Source organism: Callorhinchus milii, unplaced genomic scaffold (genome assembly GCF_018977255.1).
Source record: "Callorhinchus milii isolate IMCB2004 unplaced genomic scaffold, IMCB_Cmil_1.0 Scaffold1, whole genome shotgun sequence".
Taxonomy (NCBI): domain Eukaryota; kingdom Metazoa; phylum Chordata; class Chondrichthyes; order Chimaeriformes; family Callorhinchidae; genus Callorhinchus; species Callorhinchus milii.
The window spans coordinates 52,318,665-52,345,192 of NW_024704742.1; the positions used below are offsets into that span (position 1 = coordinate 52,318,665).

At 40.0% G+C, this 26,528-nt stretch overlaps 1 protein-coding gene across 1 annotated transcript in view; it reads left to right on the forward strand.

Annotated features, from left to right (window-relative positions):
* The window catches only part of kita (KIT proto-oncogene, receptor tyrosine kinase a), a 47,837-nt gene that overhangs the window by 13,427 nt on the left and 7,882 nt on the right, over window positions 1–26,528 (forward strand). The window contains exons 4-14 of the mRNA XM_007892846.2: window positions 4,646–4,782; window positions 8,272–8,434; window positions 9,740–9,923; window positions 11,514–11,629; window positions 12,852–12,966; window positions 13,308–13,486; window positions 15,792–15,898; window positions 15,999–16,125; window positions 17,699–17,803; window positions 18,113–18,223; window positions 24,789–24,942. Of these exons, the coding sequence (XP_007891037.2) occupies window positions 4,646–4,782; window positions 8,272–8,434; window positions 9,740–9,923; window positions 11,514–11,629; window positions 12,852–12,966; window positions 13,308–13,486; window positions 15,792–15,898; window positions 15,999–16,125; window positions 17,699–17,803; window positions 18,113–18,223; window positions 24,789–24,942 (1,498 nt within the window). The remainder of the gene's footprint in view (window positions 1–4,645; window positions 4,783–8,271; window positions 8,435–9,739; window positions 9,924–11,513; window positions 11,630–12,851; window positions 12,967–13,307; window positions 13,487–15,791; window positions 15,899–15,998; window positions 16,126–17,698; window positions 17,804–18,112; window positions 18,224–24,788; window positions 24,943–26,528) is intronic.

Here is a 26,528-nt window from a genome sequence, read left to right on the forward strand (position 1 = left end):
ATACAAATGTAATTTCATAGTTGTTTCAGTATCGGCTTCAGTAGCCAATTATAGGGAGCATTCTGTGTTTAAACAGCCGTTTGCGCTGAAAAGCTTTTTATAAAGTTGATTCTTCAAGTGGTGATTCCGACCTTATGACCCCTAATTATCAGTGGGAATAATCTGCTATTTAACCTTTCAAAATATTTCAGAATTTAGATGATTTTTTACTGTATCCGATCACTCTCAACTTTCCAAATTCCAGTGGGAGTGGCCTCACTGCTTCAGGCTAACCTTACAAACTACTACTCTGAATCCCTGGTTTTACTTATGTGAACCTACTCCATACTCTATCCATGGATCTGATGACCTTTCTGTAATTTAATGCCTTGGAAGTTTCTTAGGCTTAAAATCATTGTGTTCAAATTTAAGAATGTGCAGAATTTTGGAAAAGTCATCATTTGGAGACCTATTTTCCGCAGGACTTTTTAAGAACTGTAGAAAACAAGCTTCCAAATTGAGACTGAATTTAGGAGTTTTTCAAAGTTCTGCATGATCTTAAAACGTAAGACAGTGGTCTTAAGATCATGTGACATGTTGTGCCTCGGAAACACATATATAGCTCTAACATGTGAACGACATTGAACTAAATCAAAAGGATATTCTGTTTCCTTGAGTTAAAGGTAAGAGTTTAGCATGGTTTGTGATATACTTGAAAGCAAATTAGGAAAAGAAAATATTACAATGGATACGCAATTGGTTGACTAGAAGAACCCGGGTATAGGGAATATTATCAGAGTGGGAAAATGTTACTAGTGGAGTTCTACACGGGTCTGTTTTGGGACCTCTTTTTTAAAATTTTTTAATAAATAATCTGGAACTAGGAGTCGCAAGCACAATGGCTAAGTTTGCAGATGACACCAAGCTAATGAATGTGGTAGATTGTGAAGCTGAACAAGATAGGTTAGGAGGAGTTGAACATATTGGGAATTGCAGATCGGTGGCAGATGAAATTCAATGTGGAGAAATGTAAAGTACTTCACATGGGGACAACAAATCCTGGAAAGGATTATTATTTGAACGGAAGGGAAATAATATGTATCGAAAATAAAAAGGAACCGGGGGTCCTGATTGACAATAAATTGAAGCTCTCCCAACAATGCTCCATGGTAGTGAGTAAAGCAGATGCTGGTATGTATCAAAAGAGCAATAGAAAACCAAAATAGTGGGGTAATCCTACCACTGTATAAATCATTAGTGAGACAGTGTACAGTTCTGGTCGCAACAGTACAAAAAGGATATTGTAGAAATCGAGAAGATACAGAGGAGGGCAACCAAAATGATTGAGGGAATGGAACGACTGGATGATGAGGAGTGACTAAGTAAATTGGGCATGTTCACGCTGGAAAAGAGAAGATTGAGAGGCAATATGATTGCTGTCTTTAAGATACTAAAGGAGCTAGACAACATAGATCATGACAGGCTGTGTCAACTTGTCTAGACTATGGGAACTCTCTCCTCGCCGGCCTTCCCGGCACCTCCCTCCACAAGCTGCAGGTCATTCAGAACTCTGCAGCTCATGTACTGTCCCGCACCAGGCTTCGCGACCACATCACTCCCACGCTCGCTCGCCTCCACTGGCTCCCCATCCCCCAGAGGATCGAATTCAAGATCCTCATCCTCACCTACAAGGCCATTCACGGCCTCCCTCCTACCTCTCCGACCTACTATCCCCCTACCTACCTGCCTGTACCCTCCATTCCTCTGGCTCCGGTCTGCTCCACATCCCCCGCTCCAACCGCCCTACCATCAGTGGCCGGGCCTTCAGCCTCTCAGCCCCTAGGCTCTGGAACTCTATCCCCCAGTGCCTTCGCCTTGCCTCCTCCCTTTCCTCCTTCAAGGCCGGTCTCAAGACCTTTCTCTTTGACCGTGCCTTCAGCTCCCCTCTCGACTCTCTACCCCCTCCTCGCTCCCTCCCTTCCCTCCCCTCACCCTGACCATTTCCCCCCTCCTCACTCCCTCCCTCCCTTCCCTCCCCTCACCCTGACCATTTCCCCCCTGCTCGGGTTCCGACCCAACTATCCAGCGCCTTGGGACATCCTCCCGACGTGAAAGGCGCTCTATAAATGGAATCTTGTTGTTGTTGTCTTGTGGTTGTCCAGATTAGTAAAACCAGAGGAAACGGCCTGCAATTGAAGGGGGTAAATTCAGAACAAATTAATGCAAACACTATTTCAGTGAGCGAATAGTGAACCTGTGTAACAGGCTCCCTAGGGAGATGGTTAAGAACATAAGAACAACAACAACAACAACAAGATTCCATTTATGGGACATAACAAATAGGAGCAGGAGTAGGCCATTCAACCCCTCTAGCCTGCCCCGCCATTTAATAAGATCATGGCCTATCTGCTAACCTAATTCCATTTACCTGCCCTATCCCCATATCCCTTAACCCCTTTAGTTTTTAAAAATCTATCAATCTCAGTCTTGAATATGTTCGATGGCTGAGCATCCACAGCCTTCCATAAATTCACTACCCTCTGAGTGAAGGAATGTTTTCTCAACTCAGGTCTAGAAGGCTGATCTTTAATCCTGAGACTATGACCCCTAGTTTTAGATTCTCCAACATTCTCCAACAGTCTCACAGCATATTGCCTATCAAGATCCTTAAGATTCTTATAGGTTTCTGTAAGATCACCTCTAATTCTTCTATATTCTAGAGAATATAGGCCTAGTTTACTCAACCTCTCCTCGGAGGTCAACCCCCTTATCCCAGGAAACAAGCTAGTGAACCTACGTTGCCCTCTAAGGCGAGTATATCCTTTCTTAGATAAGGAGACCAAAACTGCACACAATATTCCAGATGCGGTCTCACCAAAGTCCTATACAATTGCAGCAAGACTTCCCTACTCTTAGGGAGTAGGGAGTACTCTACTCTAACCCCTTTGCAATAAACGCTAACATGCTATTAGCCTTCCTAATTGCTTGTTGTACCTGGATACTAACTTTCTGTGACTGGCATACAAGGACACTCAAATCCTTCTGAACGTTAACACTATCTGGTCTCTCCCCCTCTAAAAAATAATCTGCTTCTCTATTTTTTCTACCTAAGTGAATAACTTTACACTTCCCCGGGTTGTATTACATCTGCCACCTTCTTGCCCATTCACTTAACCTGTCTATGTAATAATAATAATCCTTGTATTTGGTATAGCGCTTTTCACGTCAGGAGGACGTCCCAAAGCGCTTCACAGAACACACTGGAAAATGAATTGACTGTATATTTGTGGGCGAACACGGCAGCTAATTGCGCACAGCAATGTCCCACAAACTGTCGTAGATTGAAAATGACCAATTTATTATTGTTTTGTTTTGGAGGGATTATTATTAGGCGTGTGGAGTAAGGAAACTTGCCCAAGGTTTCGCCCTGCCGGGAATTGAACTCAGGTCTCTCACTCGCAAAGCGAGTGCTCTAACCACTGAGCTACAGGACTCTATATCCCTTTGCATTCTCCTGTGTCCTCCTCACAGCTTACTTTCCCACTTAGCTTTGTATTGTCTGCGAATTTAGATACATTAAGCTCTATTTCCTCATCTAAATCATTGATATAGATTGGTTGAAGCAGGAAGTGTTGATTCTTTCAAAACACAGATTAGATTATTTTCTTTTAGGAAATAACATTATGGGATATAGTACATAGGTAGTTTGGGACATACGTGCATGTGACTGCCAGGAAGGTGGAAAGCGAACTCGATGGACCTTGATCTTTTTTCGTCTAGAATTGTTTATGTTCTTATTAGAAAATAAAACCATCTAAGCTAAATTTCAGTAATCATGATTGTCTAGTTTATTTCTGAATCACTGAACAAAGCTTCCAATGACCAACAAAATCAATTCATTTTTAAAGCCTTAAGCACCAAAGGGATTTACAATAAGAATTACATTATAAATTTACCTTTATAAAGTGCCTTTTATGGGAGGAGGATGTCCCAAGGGGCTTACGATTTAATTTGTGACTTTTGCTGGAGCACATTTTGTTTGATGAAAGCAGTGATATCGATTTCAAGAGAAACAATTGTGGGAAAATGCAGGTTTAACGTATTATGTACGTTTCTTGCTGAATGCGACACTGCACTCTGTGTGGAAAAAGCTATCACCATATTTAGATTTACAAACAAAACAATATGTGGGAGATCTTTTTACATAGACTATTTGATTATATTTGCTAAGAATTTGTACATTGAATTCCACTGAAATGATTATCAGAAGGAAACACCATTTTATTGTGCATGCAGCACAAAACTGAGTTAGTGTTTGCTTGCTTCAGAAAATTTCACGGGACTCAGCAAAGCGTATAGCTGAATATGCCGACTTAAGATTTTTGAGCATTAATCTTTTATTTCTACATTCGAGATGAGAATTATGTTTTTCATCAGATATCAGTGTTCTATTTTTGTAAATAAATATTTAATTGCATTCATTTTACTTGACTGAGCTAAAGACTGAGGCCCTCGTGTCGCTTTACAAATTCGGGTACAAAGTGCTGTCTGCTTGTTCTCAATGGGATGAATTCTCCGTGCTTCGAAGCTGAATGAGCCGGTTGTTAGACCTGCAATCCTCATCAGCAGCAGTGAGTCATAATAAACTGCTCATTCAATCTTTCAGTCCCCACGAGACCGCCAGAGATCACTGTGGATAAAGACTTGGTGCTGCTCAAGAAAGGCGAGAAGTTTGAGACGAATTGTGAAGTAAAAAATGTAAACCATATGGTTAAAGTCTACTGGACATACCCACCAAGTGCAGTAAGTACCCTTTTTGTATTAGTGTGGTTCAATGCGCAGCATTCTCACTTTTGGATCAAAAAGTTACAGATTCAAGCTAGTGGCATTACCTCACTTAAATCTCTCAGCGAGCATTGTGAGATCAGTGAAGGAGCTGATCCGATTAATCCAAGATATCTTGGTTAGACAAACAGATTGCCTCACTTGTCAAAAAGGTCACCAGGTTCAAGCCCCATGTTCAAGCCCCATATTCAAGCTCCATGCTGCCCTATGTGCTGCAATGGAGCATTTGGGGAGTGTTGCGGTACAGCTGGTGTCTTTGGATGAGAATTTATACTGTTCAGGTGAATGTTAAAGATCCCATGACACCATATCAAAAGAGAAGTTTCTCCTATGTCCTGGGCCAATGATCTTCTGGATCAATTAATTATTTATCTCATGGTTGTTTGTGGGACATTGCTGGTGCAAATAGCTCCTGTGTTTGCCTACAAAATAAGTTATTAACTTAATAGTAATTGTCTGAAGGCTTTTAAGATACTTTAATGTGATAAAAATGCAAGGTTTATTTAACATCTGTTTTCTGCAACCCATAAATATAATTTTACCAGGAGAAAACACCTCAGTTATTTAAAGCTCCCTAGGTCTTTTAAACAGGTGCAGATCACACCAGACTCTCACAGATTATCAAGCTAAGGTTAACAATTGTTTTTATTTAGAAAAGGTGAAAAAAGCTAGGGAGAAAACTACAGTACTGCCCAGAATATAAACACTGCACAAGAAAATATGATCTTGTGGATCCAAAAAAATAACAAATGGATCTTGGCTCTTAATTCTCTCATTTTAAGCAGTTCGTGTTCCATAACTGAGAGCAAATTTTGCTTGCAGTTCTCTTTCTTTTTGTTATATTTAGTATTCTCATGTAACCATTTCAACTTGAAAAGGAAGTCCTTTCACTGATACTGATCAAACCAAACTGATGTGCTGGTGTGATCAAGGTTGCTTCACAAATGATAAATTGAGCACTTCCCAGAAACCTTTTGAAGCAGAAAAATTTTGTTTTCCGATTAACCCACTAGCTCTTTTCAAAGAGCCGACATTTCTTGAAGCACAGACAGACATTGTTGTTTTATTAGTACAGACAGCTTTTTATAATCAAATTAGTTTCACTACCAGTGAAATTGTTATGTATGGAAAAGGGTAAAACCCATTTGATGGCTTTAGTATTTTATGAGAGCAATGTGACTGCATTTACTTGTTTCAACTAGAACACAAAGAATAAATTTCCTTCTGGGTCGAGACTTACTCTCTTTATATAGCATTTCAGAGGGTCCAGATTTTGGCAAATTCTTAAATTCAGCCTTAATTTGAAAGCCTTAATTTGAAAGCCGAATTTGGTAAGAGCTGAGTGGGAAGAATCCCTGCTCACAGTGACTGCTCTCCCTTTTCAAGTCCTACTGAGAAGTCAGGTAAGCTGGACTATCATCAGCAGTGCCCTGGAGTATTATGGTCCCACCTAGCTTTTTTAAGAACTGCAGAAAAATGGCTTTAGTGTTAAGACTTGAGTTCAATAAGTAGGTAGATGGTGCTAATGCTCTCACACATTTTATGCTGAGCTGCGTTGCCCACCAGGAAGCTTGCAGGGAGTTCCTGGTACTTGCCAACCACCTAGTGTGAACTCAAACTCGTGCTTGTTGGATGTCAGATGACTAACAAGTGACTATCTTACTAGGGGGAGGTGAGCGGGTCCTCCTTGGAGCTATACTGGCTCCAAGGTGATATGTTTGGTAATGGAATGTCAGAATTGAGCCAATCTTCGGTGGTGGTCTTGGTAGTCTGGTTCCTGAGACATGTGGGCCAACAGTATTCCAGGGCATTGTTGATGACTGTACAGCCAGCCTGGCTCATCGGCAGGACTTGAAATAACAGACCAGTCACTGGAGGAAGAGATTCTTCCCACCCAGCTCCTGTTAACCCTGTAAGGGAAGCCCTAACAGGTAGGGTGGTCCTAGCTGTACAAGCAGTGGGAAAGGTTGTCAGACATTGCTGGTTAGACTCCAGCAGTACCCAAATGCATATTATGGGGTCCCGAAACTTTGGCTCTTGCCAACTTCTCTCTAATACTTTCCAGAATTTGGTAAGAAGTATGCATCCCTTCAGAGAGAGAGAGTACACATACTGTTCTAATAAATATCTTGGGAATTTCCATGTATAGGTGGAATGCAAGAAAGTCTCAGTTTGGTTTGAATGCTTTTAAGCACGGTGATAAGTTTTCGCTGGTGTTAAGCACTCAGCTGACCCAAAGCAGGAAGGGTTTCAGCTGTGAAGAAAGCTTTATGTTATATGAGAGGGTTATATGTTTTATAAATAGAGGCCTAGAATATAAAACCAAAGAAGTAATGCTTAATTTGTATAAATTATGAGTTGGGCAGCAGTTAGAGTACTGTTTCTAGGTTTGGTCACCACATTTTAGAAAGAATATCAATTGCCATAGACAGAGTGCACATGAGATATCCTTGCATGACACTATGGATGAATAGATTCTTATCCCATTCATATGCAAGAGAAATACCATTGTTGCATTTTTTTTAAACTTACAAGTGTTGCTAGCAAACATGCAGTTCTTTGTCAGCTATTAGAACATGTGAAAACCTCTCCTTCATCATGAGAGGGGACAGATTCATTGTTATTAGATGTCAAAGGGTTACCCTGGCCTGGGTAGTGTGTACATTGAGTGCTTGGGACTTGAGCCAAATTCATCTCATTAATGTCAAACACTAACTTCAGTTTAAGTAAAGAATAACAAACCAATTAAGAGATTATGATACCTCTGAAGTAAGGCTAAGGAAAGTGATTGAACGTAAACAGTACCAAAGCTTTGAGTGAGATGTGTTATTTCCAACTGCATTGCTAAATTTGGGATGAGGCCCAGATTCAAATCTGAATTAATTACTCACCTGCAGCACCTTGCATTTCTGTTGCATTTCATTGTCTTTCTTTCGGGTTGTAAGGCATGGGTGTGAAGAACTATTAAAAAAAATTGTAAAGTGCATCTAAATGTAAGACAACAATAACTGGTGAGAAGGGATTATCACAGATGCCAAGCAAAATTAATTTGGACAGTTCATACTGATTGATAGAAAATAATGGTGGTGAACTAAGTCTGACTAATTATTACCATCAGTGTGTTAACAGTTCCAGAGATCGCTTTAATGCAAAATCATGTGTTTATTATGCAAATAATGACTGCCTTTAGGCAAAAATGCTTTGGAAATCATTCAAAATCTGCACTGAAGCTCTCCTGAGAAAAGAGAAATTCACAACTTGCAGAGGAAGGCTATTCACCATTAGGCTTTATTTTAAATGTAAAAATATAACTATTTAAGAATTCAAAGGAGAAATTATAGGTTGGACACTCAGCACAGATGTATCCTCTGGGTGACAATATACCTAAAAGTGCTTTATTTGCTGTGAACACCTGACAGATATATTTTTCTCAAACATTGTTTCCAGGTCCCTAAGGTGAATAAGTCTTCCCATCATATTCAGGATTACTATCGTCAAGTTCAAACTTTGAGTATCAATTCAGTGAAAGTCAATGACACCGGAAACTTTACCTGTGTGGCTGAAAATGACTTTAATACTTCAAATGCTGTTGTATTTCTGAAGGTCGTAGGTAAAGTATTTTCTTACAATTTTAGTAAAAGTCCAAGAAAATGCTAGGCATGTTTTGGTTTTAGAATTCAACGTTCGTCACACACATGCAAGATAAAACAGTTAGCCACTTTTCCATTAGCAGCAAATCGTGTTCAATTTAATATTAAAATTGCCTCTCAAAACAATTGGATTGGCTTACTGTGTTGAGTTCCTGTTATCTCAGATTTTGAACTAAATTAAGTGTTCAATGCCCCAAAACATGTTAATGCATGTTTGGTTTTTCAGCCAAGTATATTTGTATTGCATTATACAAATATTTTAAATGCATGTACAGATAGGTTTGAAATATTACAAATATTTCTTCTTTGCCATCAACATAGCAGTTGCTTAGATTCATAGAATCCTACATTCGAGCAGGTCCACATTTGTGAACAATTCTAAAGCTTGAAGCAAAGTAAATAATGGGGAACATGTTACCAGATTCAGAAAATTAGGATCTTTTAGGAAACAGACAGGGACAAATGCAATTTAATTTGGACAAATGTAAAATAACTGATATGGAAACAAGGAACCTAACAAGGATATATATGTGAAATGGAACTGCAGCACATTGATTGAAAATGAATTTGGATGTTGTTATGGAAAGATGATTGAAGATGAAAATATGGCTACATTGACTAAAACAAACGAGTATTGGCTTGAGCTAGGAGGATGGAATACATATCAAATTAGGCAATATAATATAATTGGTAGTAATTATACCTCATCTAGAATGATTGGTCCAATATTAGTATCGTTCAATTGGAAAGATACTATTGCTCTACAGAGAGCGGCATGCAGATCAACAAAATAAGCAAAATGTTTGAAATAGAGGAAATTGGTAATCTTATTGAATAAGAAATTTAGCATCTTCTCATAAAAATTACCCAGAATAATATTTCTAGATTTTGATTTCTTCCTTGTGATATGATGATGATTGATGAAAATAAATCATCATCAGTTTCGATTTTAGTATTTGAAATTTTAATAATTAAGTAGAGCTCAAAATTAGGATATATAACAATGCTATCACAGATATAATGCGAAGGTATCGTTTTTTCATGTTTATTTCTTAAATCTATGTAATACTTTCAGAATAAAATGTATTTGATTTTATGTGACTATTAGTAAAAAGTCATTTTAAGAACAAAGTGTAAGTGAATTAATGTGAACCACATAATAAGATTACCAAAGCATTGAGTAATCTGGATTTATGCTTAGATTTGCTTATTCATGAAAATTATTTCTGACATAATGTTCATCTTGTCTAATTCTCTCCGACTAGCTGAAGGATTTGTAAAATTGCCAAAGCTAGATAGTAAGCCCTTAGATGTAATCCTTGGTGGAAACCTTGTGTTGAAAGTGGAGTTTGATGCTTATCCCACTCCAGAACAGACCTGGAGACGTATGGATGGAATGTTATTCAGCACATCAGACCATTACGTTAAATCTACAAAACACAGACACAGGTACCGGTCATCAAAATGTGTGTGTGTGTGTACATAGAGTAGAGCACTCTAAGGGGTCAGGAGAATTGCAATATAAGATGGGTTAGTTAACATCAGTGATAATTGTTACAGTGCAACTCTGTTATCATCCGCTTCCTTATACCCTTATAGTACCAATTCGGTTATAACACAATTGCAGTGTGAACCCCATTGGCTGCGCACAGCTGCCTACTCTCTTCCCATGCCTTTACTTGAAAATGGCTGATCATAACGTTGCCAACGTGGTCACTTCTTATGTGCAGCAACAGCACAGCAGGAGGATGCAATGTCAATGGGTATCTGATGATTTGGAAGTTTACCTTTTTAGCTCCCCAGATTAAAAAAAGGGCCAACTTCCAGATCGTAAGATCACCACTTCTGCCAAGATTGGTTTGGATGAAAAAATCTTCTGCTCACTTGATCTCATCCTTTCATCCCATCCTATCGTTTTCTGATGACAGCATGAAACTGTTTTTAAATCAGTATGGGCCTCAAACAGTCTTTCTGGCAACCTGTTCTAATTATTTATGATATCTCACCTGAAATTGCTCTTTGCAACTCTAAACGTACGTCCTCTTGTTCTATTGTCTTTGCGCTTCCTAAAGTATTGTTCTAGGTTTACTTTTTCTATCCCATTTAAAATGTAACACTCCTTTATAAGTTCCCCTCAGAAATATCTTCTATGAAGCTTCAAGAGACGTATCCTGGTTTAATCATTGCTCATTCCTCTAATACCAGGGATCATCCTTGTGGCTGTCCTCTGTCCTCCATCTAAGGTCTGGCCAGCTGGCCAGGTCTTAAACATACACTTATGTCTTGGCAACAAGAAGTATATGCAGTGCTGTAGGTACAGCTTGGCCAAAGCACTGTCCAGCTTGAGATTGACTTCTGGGGATCCCAACTTAACTGACTTGACAATATAGCCAGCATCCTGTTTGTTTTGTTTATTGAGTTTAAAATGATATCCTGTGAAGCACTGGCTTCAGGGTTAGATACAGGATGTAGTTATCAAGACATACAAACTTAATTATCAAGTTTTATTGAGCAGGGATAGGATCAATATGCATGAAGCTTCTGGCTGATAACTAAATATTAATGCTTAGGATTTGGATTTTGACCCTTCTAGGTAGATCAGCCCTGTGAGAACATGCATACAAAAGAAATACATTTCAGAGCTTGATGTATGATCGAAAATTTATAAAATAAAATCACTCACCTGATTGGCAAACAAATTGTCAATGCTGAGACCCTTGAGAGAAACAAAACGCTTGCCTGAAGAAGAGTGTCACCTTCTGGTGTTTCTTAAAGGCTTCTTAAAATAAGTTAAAGAATTTTTAAGGGACACTATAATTTCATCTCCCTATTTCTTAATATATTCAATTTTATTGAATCCATTGTAAAACATGAGATTTTCCACCACTCTGTTTCTATGCTTAGAAATAATTCAATTAATTCATTAAAGCGCTCTAAGATGCTACCCCCTCGTGAAGGGTGCTATGTCGATACAAGTTGTTGTTGTTGTGATAGAATTGATTAAATATTGTTCTTTTTGCTGTCATGTTTTATTCTTAGGTATGTGAATGAACTTTACCTTGTTCGGGTGAAGGAATTAGAAGGAGGAACCTACAACTTTTCTGCTTCTAATTCTGATGCTAGCTCAACAGTTTCATTTGATGTACGGATCAACAGTAAGTAAAGAAATGTAACACTAAAATACACAAGAGTAGTGTATTCCGAATGCAAATCAGATTGGAATCATAAAGCAATAAACAAGACACTAAGGATTATTTCAGAAAAAATATGCCTGTTTATATCACATTGAAAGCTTTCACATATAACACATATCAAGTGTAGTGACTGGTTTTGTGGACAAAAGCAACAGCTATTTGTACGAGCAAGGCTTCACATGGTGAATGATCGATTATTCCGGAGAATTGTTGTACAGAGTACTGGGAAAAACTCCATTCTCTTTCTGAATGAGTGTGATTGTGGGTTTAATATCTTATCCTTTATATGACATTTTAAAGTGAGGTACTGTCTAACTTAAGTTTGACTTTATGGCTATTTGTGAGACATTGCTGTAGGCAAATTGGTTGCTGCATTTACATACAAATCCACAGTCACTACACTTTATAGCAAAATCCTATGAATCACTTTGAGATGCTTGAACAATTTGAAAAGTTGCTATATCAAATGCAAAGATTATTTCATTATGATAATGTCTGTATGAAGGATGACACCTCTGATATGTAGCATGCCTCCAGTATTGTACTGGAGTGTCAGCCTCGGCAATGTACCTGAATTTCAACATGGGGATCAAATCCACATCCTTTGTTCTTAGAGGTAAATGTGTTATGAACTGGGTCAAACAGACACTAATGTGAATAATTGTTTCTCATGCAATATTAAACTCATATTATCAGAGTTATAGCACAATAAAAGTATGAACTGTAAGTATATAAAAAATAATCATTTAATATAGTGCCTTATCACATCATTGAAACATCTGAAACAATTTTACTAAAAATTGTAACAACTGTGTAATCGAATGGAGCAGCTAATTTGTGCATAACAATGTCCCACAATATCCACAAAGTAGATTACTAATTTTATCAGGAGAATTGTTGGCCAGAAACTGCTTTTTCTTTCCAAATAGTGCTATGAGACACAGCTAACTTTAATGTCTCAGCCAAAGGACAGCACTTCCATTAATGCCTCATTCTTCCTGCACTATTAGAGTGTCCCTGATATGGCCTTGAAACCACAGTGTTGGAACTGCTGTCCTTTGGATGAGACTTTAAAGTGAAGTCGTGTCTGCTTGTTCAGGTGGATGTTAACAATCTCAAAACAAAATTATTATTTTGGGTTCAAAGCACTCTCCAATAACCTGATCCTCATATTGCATTTTAGGCAAGCCAGAAAAAAATATTCTTCAGAAAACCAACGAAAGCACAATTCGCTGTGGAATAGCAGGGTTTCCAATCCCCAAAATAGAGTGGTATTACTGTCCTGGAGTGCAGCGACGGTAAGTCATTGGTGGCATCATTGCTATTATAGAGAAGGGGGAAATTTCCCTTTGTGTCTGTGAGGGTGAGTGCCGTTTGCCCTGGATGCTTGTTTCAAAGATTAACATGTGTTGTGCTCAATCTAATCCAAAATTGCACTGTCCCTTTCAAGTGATCAATATGTCAATCAATATTAGTCTTTGACACAGGAATAGTTATTAAACAGATTAAACAGATCACTAGAGGGAAAATATGCTCAACTCTTTCTTTCAATAGAGATTTCAGTGTTGGTTTGTTAAAGAGGCTTTGAGAAAAAGATTAACCTTTATTTTACAGATCTCTTTTGGCTGTTCAATTGCAGGTGCTCAGAAAAAGGAATCAAGATACCGAGCAGCACCAAGATAAAAGATCAAACCAGATTTGGTCCAGTCGTAGTGGAAAGCATTATAAACACCACTGTACTGAAGAACAACGTTACTGTGGAATGCTTTTCTTACAATAAATTTGGCGAGCATTATGATGTGATCCATTATCTAAAAGGTGATAATATTTTGTTGGAAAATGTATATCTGACATGTTGAAGTAAAGTGTAGCATAGTGCTTGGAGCACTCGCCTCGCAAGCGAGAGCATCTGGGTTCAATTCCTGGGCAGGGCTAAACAGTTTCCTTACCCCACATGCCTCTGTTTACCTAGCAGTAAATAGGAACCCAGTTGTTAGTCGATTGGCGGATTGCTTTCTGGGAGTAATAATTCCTTAAACAAAAATGCGGTCACTCAATCCACTACTGTTTTTGGGACACTGCTGTGTCCAATTGGCTTCCATGTTTCGCCCACAAAATATACAACAACGCTTTGAGGTGTCTCAAAGATGTGAAAGGATACTTTATCAAATGCAAGCATTATTATATAAAGTGAATTTGCTGACTTTCCCATTCAGTGACTTTGAGCAGCTCAATTCAAGCTGTACAAATTCAAGTGGTTAATTTGGGCAAGATATCAAACAACTTTATTGATCATATTCATGAGTATCCAAACTAAGCTGAGAGTTCCATGCATGCATCTTCACATGGTAACTCCCTTGTTTGGAATGGAATATGCACTCTCTCCCTGGAGGGATGCATCCTTCTTATCTAAATTTGGAGAGTATTAGGTGCAGGTTGACAAGATCCAAGGCTTGGTGGATCCCAGAGTGTGCTTTGGGGTACTGCTGGAGTTTAAGCAGCTAAAACTGAATAGCTTGCCATTGAAAGCACTGTCTGGGAAGCTTGATTCAAAAACAAGCGATTGATTCTAAAACAAGCACAATCATTTTCAATAAAAGGATAGATTCTAATCCAGAAAATTTGCAACAAAGTCTCTTCATGTTTGTTTCAGTCAAATTTGTATCTTGTTGTTTATCTGTATTGCATCAGTGAAGCAGCTTCACCATAAGGGCTGTAATGATTTAAAGAAAGGTCCTACCAGCACCTTCACATGACAACCAGAGATGTGCTATGAATCCTGGTAAATTGTCAGTGTCACCCCCATTTGGAGTAAAAATGAATGCTTTCTTTACTGTTTCTCCTTCGCCAGAAAGCAACCAAGGGAGATAGATTCCTTCTCAAATTTCGATTATCTGTAGTTACCAAGATGTGGCTGTCACAGACCATTTGGTAATTACATCTGTTTTGTATCAGGCATCAGAACAATTGACTTATTTACCTAGTGAAACTATTTACTGTTGCCACCTGAATAGTTGCTGTGTTTAAAGCCTTTAATCCCCCATGTGTGGAGCCCACAGTACCAAACCCATCAGGAAATGAAGTTATTGACCCTTAATGGGAAGTGAAATGGAGTTCTGTTTTCTAATTTTCCACGTCTGATTTTTCTGTCTTGTTTCCTCAAGTGTGCAATGTTCTTTTGAAGAGACAGATTGATGCTGTGTCACTTATTGAGTGCTGCCTGCAGCACTTGCATTAATGCTTAGTTTTGAGGTTACTTCAACATAGTGTGGAAGGATATGAGTATGCGCTGACCTGCTTTCTGAGTCTTCACTTAATTCATCACAAAGATACTATCTAATATACTAAAGTGCAGTCAATCTGTTTCAGTTGATGGGCACATTTGCTAGCCTCTAGATGGGGTGTGAGAAATTGCAACACCGTAGATTATACACTGAGCTTTAATAACAGCTTCATTTTCGTATAAAAATTAAACAATTTAAAGTGTTACATTTTAGTAAAGATTAACACTGCTAAATATTAATTTGATTTAGAGACTTTTAAGCATGGTGCTGGCTTTCTACATATGTCAGACGCCTGGCTGACTGAAAACATAAATTGACATATTTGCTATGCCTGAAGTTCGTATATTGGCCAGAGGAGGTGTTGTGAACAGTCTGCAGAGAATCTTGTCTGGATGGAATATTATTATTAATAATAACAATGAATAAAGCGCATGATATTATTACTGCACCAGGATTATAGGCCTGCTTGTAGCCTGATGATACAGTATTTTTTATTGCAGAGCTCCATCTTTATGAATCCTATAACAATAAAAAATACCTCTGCAAACATTAACTTCACACCTGCAGTTGCTTTTTGTGAAATAATTATTTGTGACTTTCTTGCGGTGGTTTTATTCTGCTGGCAGTCGAAAGTAGCGACCGCCTATGCTTTTGAAAATAACACTTCTCTTTTTGAAGTTGCCAGCATTACTAACAACTTGCTCACCCATGCTGAATAGGTTTCGGTAATGAATAGACCATTGTGCCTGGAGCTAAAGTGTAATTTAATCTGAAGCTTCTTGAATCATATGTTTGTAAAGCACTGAAGTAACCTTTAATCTTGTTCTTTGTTCTTTCAGAAAAAACAGAGTCGCATCAGCTCTTTACTCCACTGCTGATACTGTTTGCTGCAACGGCAGGCTTCTTGTGTTTTATTTTAGCAATACTGGTTTACAAATACCAGCAGGTAAAGTGCAGCGAGGTGCATTTCTGTGGATTTTTTTTACTCTTGATTGAGTGTGATGCATTGTGATTGTGAGCATTGATGTTATTGTGTTTATCTTCAGAAACCCAGGTATCAAATTCAGTGGAAAGTAGTTGAGGGGATACATGAGAATAACTACACGTACATTGATCCAACACAGTTACCATATGATGACAAATGGGAATTCCCCAGGGATAAACTGCGCTTTGGTGGGTTGATATTTTATTTGTTATTGTTCTAGACTGAAGGTTCACACATTCACTATGAATTCAGCCAACCTAGAGTTGGTTAATAATTCATTTGTAAATAGAGTAAAGTCCCAAATTCAATTAAACTGATGCTTCACTATTCTGTCTGAACCCTTAGCTTGTGACAAGAAATAAGTGTTCTTAATGTTACTTTAAATATTTTTAAATATTCAAACAATATACTTTGAAGGTCCCAAGGATATGATAGTCCTGTTTCGCTTAAAGTTTTAAGATATTGGAAAAGGGAATCATATATTTTTAAATTCTGTTTCATTCCTTGTTACCAAAAACTCTTAAACAGCTGAAAGTCGTGAAGATATTATAAATATTGTTGCCAGATCAACACTGATACCATCTTTCACTGCATGATGAGAGATATCGCCAGTGGAATAATGAATAGAAGTATTGTAACTAACTCTCAAAATACGATTATTATCTACGCCAGTGAAATTTTCCAGTGGTTGCAAAGAAATTATGATGTATTGCTGAGTGATTATAATAGGCTTGGATAGTCAGTGTCCATTTCTGTATTTTCCCACATTGCCTAGGTCTATCTCCATATCACGCCCATGATGCAGAAACAGTCATTTATGCCTTTGACTTGTCAATTGCATTTATTGGCAGCCTTCTGTAGGACACATCCTTACTCACATGAGGCCTTCCACGCCCATTACCCCTGTCTTCAACAGTCTCAGCAGATGGACTTCAAGATCCTTACCCTTAACTACAAATCTCTTCATGCCCTTGCACTTCCTTACCTCTCTGATCTTTTCCAGTCTCATGTTTTTGCTCACCCCATCTGCTCAGCAAACTCGATGCTGCTGCACATTGCCTGCCCCTCCATCCCACTCTCAGTGGCTGAACCTTTGGCCACTTTGCCTCCAATCCTTTGGATTCCCTTCTTCAACTACTCAGTCTCAAACCTTTCTATGTATCTTCAAAAAACATTTAAACATTGGCTATAGTCATCTCTCTGCTCTAGCTCCCAGCCCTGCTCAGTGTTTGGCATCATCTCTGTAAAGCGTTCTAAGATGTTACTCTACGTGAAGAATGATATATAGATGCAAGACCCTGTTGTTATTTAAAGGAGGCTATTGGTGCAGAATATATGCATTGGTAAATTTTGAGGTTGAGCATGCAGAGATGGCTATCTGGGGAGAGTGTGTAGAGGGACGGAACATTGCAACATTATTAACCTATCCACAAACTGATGGTCTATTATGATATTCAGAGAGCCAGCATGTAACTACCCATATATTCTGATGCCTGAAAACTTAGTTTATTCCTTTGCAAATATAATCTGCTAGTACTAAAAATAGCTGCATGAATACTTGTGGCTTCCTGCAAGCTGTGTGCCTGTGCATGAAGCAAGCAAATGCACAATACTTTGGTAGCCATAAGCCTACAGGGCATCAGCACTATAAACAAATCTATTCTCTATATACGCTCCCTTCAGTGTTATAACTTTGTTGAAGTTGATGATAACAGATCATTCATTTATCTTAACGAAGATAAACACTCTTTGGTTTTGTAGGTAAGACCCTCGGAGCTGGAGCCTTTGGAAAGGTGGTTGAGGCTGCTGCTTATGGGTTAACGAAAGCCGACTCTGTCATGACTGTGGCAGTAAAGATGCTTAAACGTAGGTGTGCAATTAATACTGGAGCTCTAAGGCTCCAAATTCTCATGATTTTAGCCTAAAGGCTACGTCTAAAACTTTAAGATGATGTGGTGCCGAATTTTGGAAAAATTGTAAATCCAGTCTTCATTTGGAAGATGGGATGACCTGTGGAAAAACAGCTTTCAAGTTAAAACTAAATTTGAGAATTTTTCTAAATTCTGCATGATCTTAAATTTTAAGACAATTGTCTTAGGCTGGGGATTTTGGGGCCTCTGAAGTGTAAAACCTGACTTGAGGTGATCTATTACAACTGTATATGTGTCTTTGCAGCAAGTGCTCACTCTACTGAGAAGGAAGCCCTGATGTCGGAGTTGAAAGTCTTGAGTCACCTAGGCCAGCACATTAACATTGTGAATCTGATGGGCGCCTGCACTGTTGGAGGTAGGTTCGTTCTGCTGGGATTACAAATCAAGGTCATTTGAATCCAATTTGAAGTGAACTGCAAAGGAAAATTGCAGGAAATGTAACTCAAACAAGGGTGCAATTTTTTTTGTCTTTAGAATGAATCTAAAGGCAGATCTATAATAATAATAATAATCCTTGCATTTGATATAGCGCTTTTCACGTCAGGAGGACGTCCCAAAGCGCTTCACAGAACACACTGTAAAGTGATTTGACTGTATATTTGTGGGCGAATGCGGCAGCCAATTGCGCACAGCAATGTCCCACAAACAGTCGTAGATTGAAAATGACCAATTTATTATTGTTTTGTTTTTTTGGAGGGATTATTATTAGGCGTGTGGAGTAAGGAAACTTGCCCAAGGTTTCGCCCTGCCTGGAATTGAACTCAGGTCTCTCACTTGCAAAGCGAGTGCTCTAACCACTGAGCTACAGGACTCCACCTATGATAGTAAGAGACCGCAACTCCTACTTTAGACATTACATTTCTAGGATGTGGAGTAAAGGGGAATGAGCTATTGGCATTCCCTCAGTCTCTCAATGGAGATTGTGACTAAGCTGTTTCAATACTGATATATGTGAATAAGGACAGAATTCTGAAGCGAGGTAACATCAGTTCATGGTGCATTTCATGGTAGACCTGAGGTATCTATAAAGAATGTTAAAGCTCAAACAAGGTATTTCTAATGTTTTGGAACATGACACAAGTGAATTGAATCCTACTTTTGATTTGTTAGCAGGAATAATTAAATAATAATACTTGTATTTGATGTAGCACCTATCATGTCAGGGGGAGGTCTCAAAGTGCTTCATGGGATTTATCGCAAAATGTCGTGCTGTATTTGTGGGCGATCATGGCAGCCAATTTATTCATAGCAGTGCCCCACAAATAGCCATGACATAAATGACCAGTTTTATTTTTAGGAATTGTTCGCTCGGACATCAGGAGAAACTTTCCTCTTTTTGAATAGTGTCACAGGAACAGGAAGACGGGATCCCAATTTAACCACTAATAATAAACCTTACATTTGGTATAGTTCTTTCATATTGGGAGAATGTCTCATAGGATAGCCCTTTATAGAATTTATTACTATAATGTGTAGTGACTGTATATTTTGCAGCCAAACACAATAGCTAATTTGCACACAGCAATGTCCAATAAATAGCCATGAAGTGAAAAAACAATTTTATCTCAGAGTTTGTTGATCAGGACACCAGGAGAAAAGATCTTCTTTGGATTGCCTCCAACTACATTTCAATAAACCAATGACAGGCTTGGTGAACATGGGCTAGAGCTGAGGAGGATTAGGGCTAATTTGATTGGGGTTTGTACAATACCGATAATTGACAAACTTGAAATAGACTGAATCTTCTCACTGCTAGAGCATTTCTTAATGCATTTCCATGTTGATGTTAACACAAGCATATGTTAATTAACATGACCAAAACTATCCTCCTGGGGGGAAAAGAGATAAGCGTGGTCTCCTTGATGCTGAACTGGCTCCAAGGTGATGTGCTTGGCAACAGAATGTTGGAATCGAGTCAGCCCTCTAGATTTGTAAGGGCAGACCAGTCACTAAGAGCAGGGAATCCTCCCACTCAGTTCTTGTTAATCCTGCAAGATGAATATTTTCTGGAATTAGACAAGCAGGATGTTTCCCTCCAGGGAGAGTATTCACATTCCATTCCAATAATTTATCTCTGGAATTTCCATGTGTAAGTAGGATAAAAAATATATAGCTGGAATGCATGGAATTCTCAGTTCGGATACTCTAAAGCATGGTGATGGGTTTCTGCATGTGTTTGACACCTGACTGACAAAAAGTAGTAGAATAGGCTCAATGGCCAAATGGTCTCCTTTCACCCCTAAGGTATCTAATTTGCTGCTATTTGATAGCAGATGTATTTATTAAAAAAAACAAAATTATTGAATTTCTAATAATTTGTGATATTTCTGAAATTATTTTAAATACATGTGTAATTATTGAATTTCTAAAATAAGAAAGCACATTGTTTTGTTTCACAAATACAATATATACATATTCCAAACTAACTAACTAATACAACATTCAGAACTAACTATTCCTGAATAAAGACCATTTCTGTCTCACTCAAAATCCTCCTCCTCTACCAGCCCCCTAAAACCTCTCCCACCTTCATCTCCGATATTTCTACCCTCCTAACATCTCTCTGCCTCTGCTCTGATCGCCTCATCATCCTGGGCGACTTCAACCTGCACTTCTCCCCCTCCGGCTCCATCTCCTTGGACTTCTCCTCCCTCCTCTCCTTGCTCAACCTCTCCCTCCACATCAACTCCGCCACTCACATTCACGGCCACCCACTCGATTTGGTGATCACCCGGGGCCTCAGTGTCTCGGATGTCACCATTACCGACAAGGCCGTCTCCGATCACCACTTCATCTCCTTCACCACCTCCACTCCCTACCTCCGCCAGAACCACCACCATCTTCTACCGCCCCTGGAAGAAGTTAACCCCACAATACCTAACCGCTGCCTTGGAGTCCTCTGAACTCCTCTCCCTCTGGCATTCATCCCTCACTGACCCCTCTTCTGCTCTCACCTTCCTCCACAACACCCTCTCCTCCACACTCGACACTCTTGCCCCCATCACTTCCCATACTGTTTCTTACTCTCGCTTCTCCCCCTGGTTCACCACCCACCTCTGCTCACTGAAGAGCCAGGTGCGGGCCGTTGAACGCACCTCCCTCAAATCTGGCCTATCGATCCACCGGCAAATCTGGCTGGACCTCCTCAAAATCTACCGCTCCACTTTAGCCTCGGCCAAGTCGTCCTTCTACTCCAGGATAATCCTGGAGGCGAAGAACAACCCCAGGCTTCTGTTTTCTACCACATCCCGACTCCTCCGTACTCCCCACCACACCACGCAGGTCATCTCCTCCAACCTTCACTGCGAGGAGATACTGGATTTCCTTGAATCCAAAATCAAGGGAATCTGCTCCGCGGTCACTGCCCATCCAACTTCCACCCACCCCCCACCCCTTCCCTCCCACACTCCCACCCCTCCCCATCCTCCCCTACACACCTTCGAACCCGTTTCCCCACCCTCTGTCACCAGCCTCATCCTGTCCCTGAAACCCACCACCTGCTCCCTTGACCCCATCCCCACTCCACTCCTTATCTCCCAGCTCCACCTCCTTGCCCCACTTCTCACAGACATCATCAACCTGTCCCTCTCTGTTCCCATTCCCCTAAAAACTGCCACCATCACTCCCACATTGAAAAAACCCTCCCTTGATGCATCGCAGCTATCAAGCTACCGGCCCATCTCCAACCTCCCTTTCCTGTCCAAGGTCCTTGAAAGAGTTGTCTCCTCCCAGCTGCGCTCTTTCCTCTCCACCCATTCATTATTTGAACCCCTTCAGTCAGGTTTCCATGCTGCCCATAGCACAGAAACTGCCCTGGTCAAGGTCACTAATGACATCCTGACCATCTGCGAACAGGGCTCCCTCTGCCTCCTCGTCCTCCTCGACCTATCGGCCGCATTCGATACGGTCAACCACTCTATCCTCCTCCACCGCTTGTCCTCCCACCTCAACCTTCAAGGCCCTGTCCTTAAGTGGTTTAGGTCGTACCTCTCCCACCGTCTTCATTTTGTTTCCACTAACGGGTTTTCCTCCGGCCCCCGCACTGTCTCGTGCAGCGTCCCTCAGGGCTCTGTCCTCGGTCCCCTCTTCTTCACCCTCTATATGCTCCCCCTCGGTGACATCATCCACAGACATGGGGTAACTTCCACATGTATGCGGATGACACCCAATTCTACCTTTCCTCCTCTACCCTCAACTCCACGACCACCGATGTCCTGACAGCTGCCTGTCCGACATCGAGTCCGGACGAGAGACAACTTCCTTCAGCTCAACATGCGCAAAACTGAGGCCCTCCTGATTGGCTCACGTCAGCGCCTCCGCACCTCAGGCGCTGACAGCATCAGCATCCAAGGCTGCACTCTCCACCTCTCAAAGCCAGTCAGGAACCTCGGTGTTCTGTTTGACCCTGAGCTGTCCTTTCTCCCTCACATCCGCACCACAACTGGCACCGCCTTCCATCACCTCCGGAACATCGCCAGACTATGGCACTACCTCACCCCTCACGCTGCTGAAACTCTGGTCCACGCCTTTCTTCCTCCCTTTCCGCCTTTCTTCCTCCCTTTCCTCCTTCAAGGCCGGTCTCAAGACCTTTCTCTTCAACCGTGCCTTCAGCTCCCCTCTCGACTCTCTACCCCCTCCTCGCTCCCTCCCTTCCCTCCCTCACCCTGACCATTTCCTCCCTGCTCGGGTCCCAACCCAACTGTCCAGCGCCTTGGGACGTCCTCCGACGTGAAAGGCGCTCTCTAAATGAAATGTTGTTGTTGTTGTTGTAAAGTAGCAGTGATGCATGTGAAAATGTTTTGTTTTACTCAGATAACAATAGATAAATACCCAAAGTGAATACCACAATAGCCTCTGCTTCTCCTTTTCCTCACCAGCAAAACCTATTGAGCTACCAAAAGGTGGTTTGGCTGGAATCCTAGTTTATATGGTTAACTGGTGGTGGTATGCTTGCCGTCAAATTCAAGCAATGCAGATCCCTAGCAGAAACAAATCTTAAATGGAACTTCTTCACGTATGTGCTAACTTCTATTTGTGTGTGTGTACATTTGTTGTTTTATTACTACTGTACACTACAGTCAGTCTGCAGCTGGACAAGCACCTAAGCCAATGATAATCTTACATTTGATATAGCGCCTTATCATGTTGTTGAGATGTCTAAAGCACTTAACAGGATATACTTTGAAATGAATTGACTATATTTTATGGGTCAAAACGAGGCAGCCAATTGCATACAGCAGTGTCTCACAAACAGTCGTCGATTGAATGTGCTCGTCCAGCTGAAAACTGACTGTACCGTATAGTAATAATAAAACAACAAATATACACACACAAATAGTAGTTAGCACAATAAGAAAACTAAGCTTACCTGCTTGAAAGTCAATGAGGATGAGGAATGCAATGAATTCCTAATGAGAAGGGATCCCAGCTGGGAAGCTTCGCAGTAGGTGGTCTTACAGTCTGGAATACAAACTACAGTTTGTAAATTGTTCCAAGAATCAACTGGTCAGTTTTCTATTTTTTAGACCAATATTTGGGCACATCAATGCAGGTTTCAAATACTTGGAATAGAACACTTATGTACTATTAGCTCTTAGTTTTGGTATCAAACACATTTAGTTCAGGTGCAGGTTAAATGCAGAATAAATCATATTCAACTCTCTATACAATAAAATGTATAGTAAATATTGCCTTCACATCCCAAAGTGCTTGACAATGCAATAACCATGCTTTTGTCTCAACCTCAGAAAGGCATCTACTCTGCAGTATTTGCAGATTGCTGTACAGAGAAGATGTGGGCTGCAGTAAATCATTAACATACGTAATGAATGAATAAAGAGGCGGATGCCTTTGGTAGTTACCTGGAGAGGTTGTTAAGAACAAAGAAATTAGAACGAATAAATGATGTGCACTTTGATTATTGTCTTGCTCCAATAAACCAAGAAATATCAATGTTATAAAAGGAGTAGCTTTTAAAAGAAATTGTGAGAGAGATCTACAGCGTTCTGATGGCTTTGTTTGGATTACTTGTCAGCACAGCTAAAATTCGTTTTGACTTGTGCCGTGTCACTTGTCTATGATCCAGGAAACATGGGACTTTTATTTGTGGAGATTTGGGAGATTTTAGAAATTACATTGACCTGCCTCCTAAAGAGCGTTCAGCTTGTTCAGCTCTACTTTCTAAAGGAGAAAGCAGCAATTTCTCTCTCTTTTCTCCCACCTGGCCTGGATAGTAGCAGCATATTTTTGTGAATCAAGTAATCATTTGGGATTTCTGACAGTTGCAAAACAAAATAGCCATGTTTAAGAGTATTCATACCTGATTGAGGGTATGTGAGTGTGTGTGTATGGATGTGTGTGTGTGTATGGATGTGTGTGTGTATGTATGGATGTGTGTGTGTGTGTGTGTGTGTGTGTATGCCATCTACACTTGGAAACTTCCCTGTATCTGGAAATGAACACTGTCTCGCTGGAGGGCACCCTGCTTACTTAATTCTGGAGAGTATTAGGTGAATGTTTGTTTGGGGTACAGGTAGGATCACCCTATGTGTTAGAGCTTTGGTTTGCAGGGTTATAGGAGCCAAGTTGGAAGAATCTCTCCACTCCCCCAGTGGTTGTTCTGCTCTCCAGGTCCTGTTGATGAGCCAGGCTGGCTGGTCTGCTGTTTCGTAGTGCACTGAAGAACTGCAGGTCCTAGCGGCTCAGGAACTGGTCTATCATGACTGCCACATCGGGTTGACTCAAATCCTTCATTCCGTTGCCAAGCATGTCATCTTGGAGTTAGAGGAAATCTGTTTACCTCTTGTCTTCCCCCCATGATTCTCAGCAACTGGATTGTAAGCAGGATTTCCTCAAATTCCGAGGCCTTAGCTGTTTGTATATTTCCATTGATTTTAAATAGATTTACTGTTGTCTTCCAGGTCCGGTTCTGGTAATCACTGAATACTGCTGTTTTGGTGACCTTCTGAACTTTATGAGACGGAAAAGAGATTCATTTATTTGGCCAGAAAATGGTGAACAGGATTCAGGAAAGATGCAGTACAAGAATATTCCAGATCCGAAGGACCCAGAGAGGTAACGTCTAGAACCCCAAAGCACAAATAACTGTTGTTATGTAGATGAGTGACATATAAAACATCTTTTTGTTTTGTCAAACAATTTTATTGATAGGAACTAATGTTTGAAAGATTCCTATGATATAAGCATTTGTGATCCCATATGTATCACACTTGTTTTGAATGCGATTACTACTTTCATGCTTATGCCAAATAAATGACACACAAATTATTGTAATAGTAGACTCATCCTTCAGATGAGATCCCGTCTGCTTGTTCAGGTGGACGTTAAAAATCCTGTGGCACTATTTGAAATGAGAAGAGAATTTCTCCCATTATCCTGGCCAACAATCCACCAGATATAATTGGTTATTCATTTCACGGCTGTTTGTGGGACATTGTTGTGTGCAAATTGGCTGCTGTGTTCGTCCACAAAACAGTCACTGCACTTTACAGTATACCCTGTGAATCACTTTGGGATATCATTGTTTAATGAGTATATTGTATAGCTAACTAGTCATTATCACATGTATAAAAATATACATTTTCTACTATGAAAGTAACAGTAATGGATGTGCAGTACTCGAGTCCTGTAGCTCAGTAGTTAGAGCACTCGCTTTGCAAGCGAGAGACCTAAGTTCAATTCCAGGCAGGGCGAAACCTTGGGCAAGTTTCCTTACTCCACACACCTAATAATAATCCCTCCAAAAAACAAAACAATAATAAATTGGTCATTTTCAATCCACGACTGTTTGTGGGACATTGCTGTGCGCAATTAGCTGCCGCGTTCGCCCACAAATATACAGTCAATTCACTTTAGAGTGTGTTCACGTCGGGAGGACGTCCCAAAGCGCTATATCAAATGCAAGGATTATTATTATTATTATAACATGAAAGGCACTATATCAAATGAAAGGTTTATTATTGTTATTGCTATTAATAGTAATATATACTGCATTCACTTGCTCCTCCAGATATGCAAAAGTAGCAACACTGAATGACAGGATCAGTCACAATTTACCTCTCTATTATATATGTAGCTGGTATTCATGGAAGTGACAGCTGATATTATAGAGGCTTCAAGTTGTGATGGTTTCAAAGTTGTCAAAGTTGCCATTATTAATAATAAATCTTGCATTTGATATGGCGCCTTTTACTTCAGAAGGAATTCTCAAAGCGCTTCACAGAATTTACATAAAGTGGAGTGACTGAATTATGTTGGTCAGTGGTAGCTAACCCATGGTCTATGGGCAGGAAGTGGTCCAAGGGGCCATCGAGATGTAGCCTGCTGAACATTTGCACTTGTCAGATGTGGAAACCGATCATAATGTTTAAGAGCACTAGTCTAGGTAAATTTGTTTTCAATAAATAGTGTGTTTCCTTGATTGATATTCTTTGATTGAATATTTCTTGATTTATGGAATAAAATTCCAACATTTAACAGTTTTCATTTGTCAACAAATTATGATTGATAAAAATGTTTCAACTGTAATATAGTTGGCACGATTAATTGACAAACCACTCAAGCAAAGTGCTATCTTTCTAATGCTGAATACAGATGCTCTCTACAGATAGATGAATAGAAACGTCAGTCTGCGTTTGTTC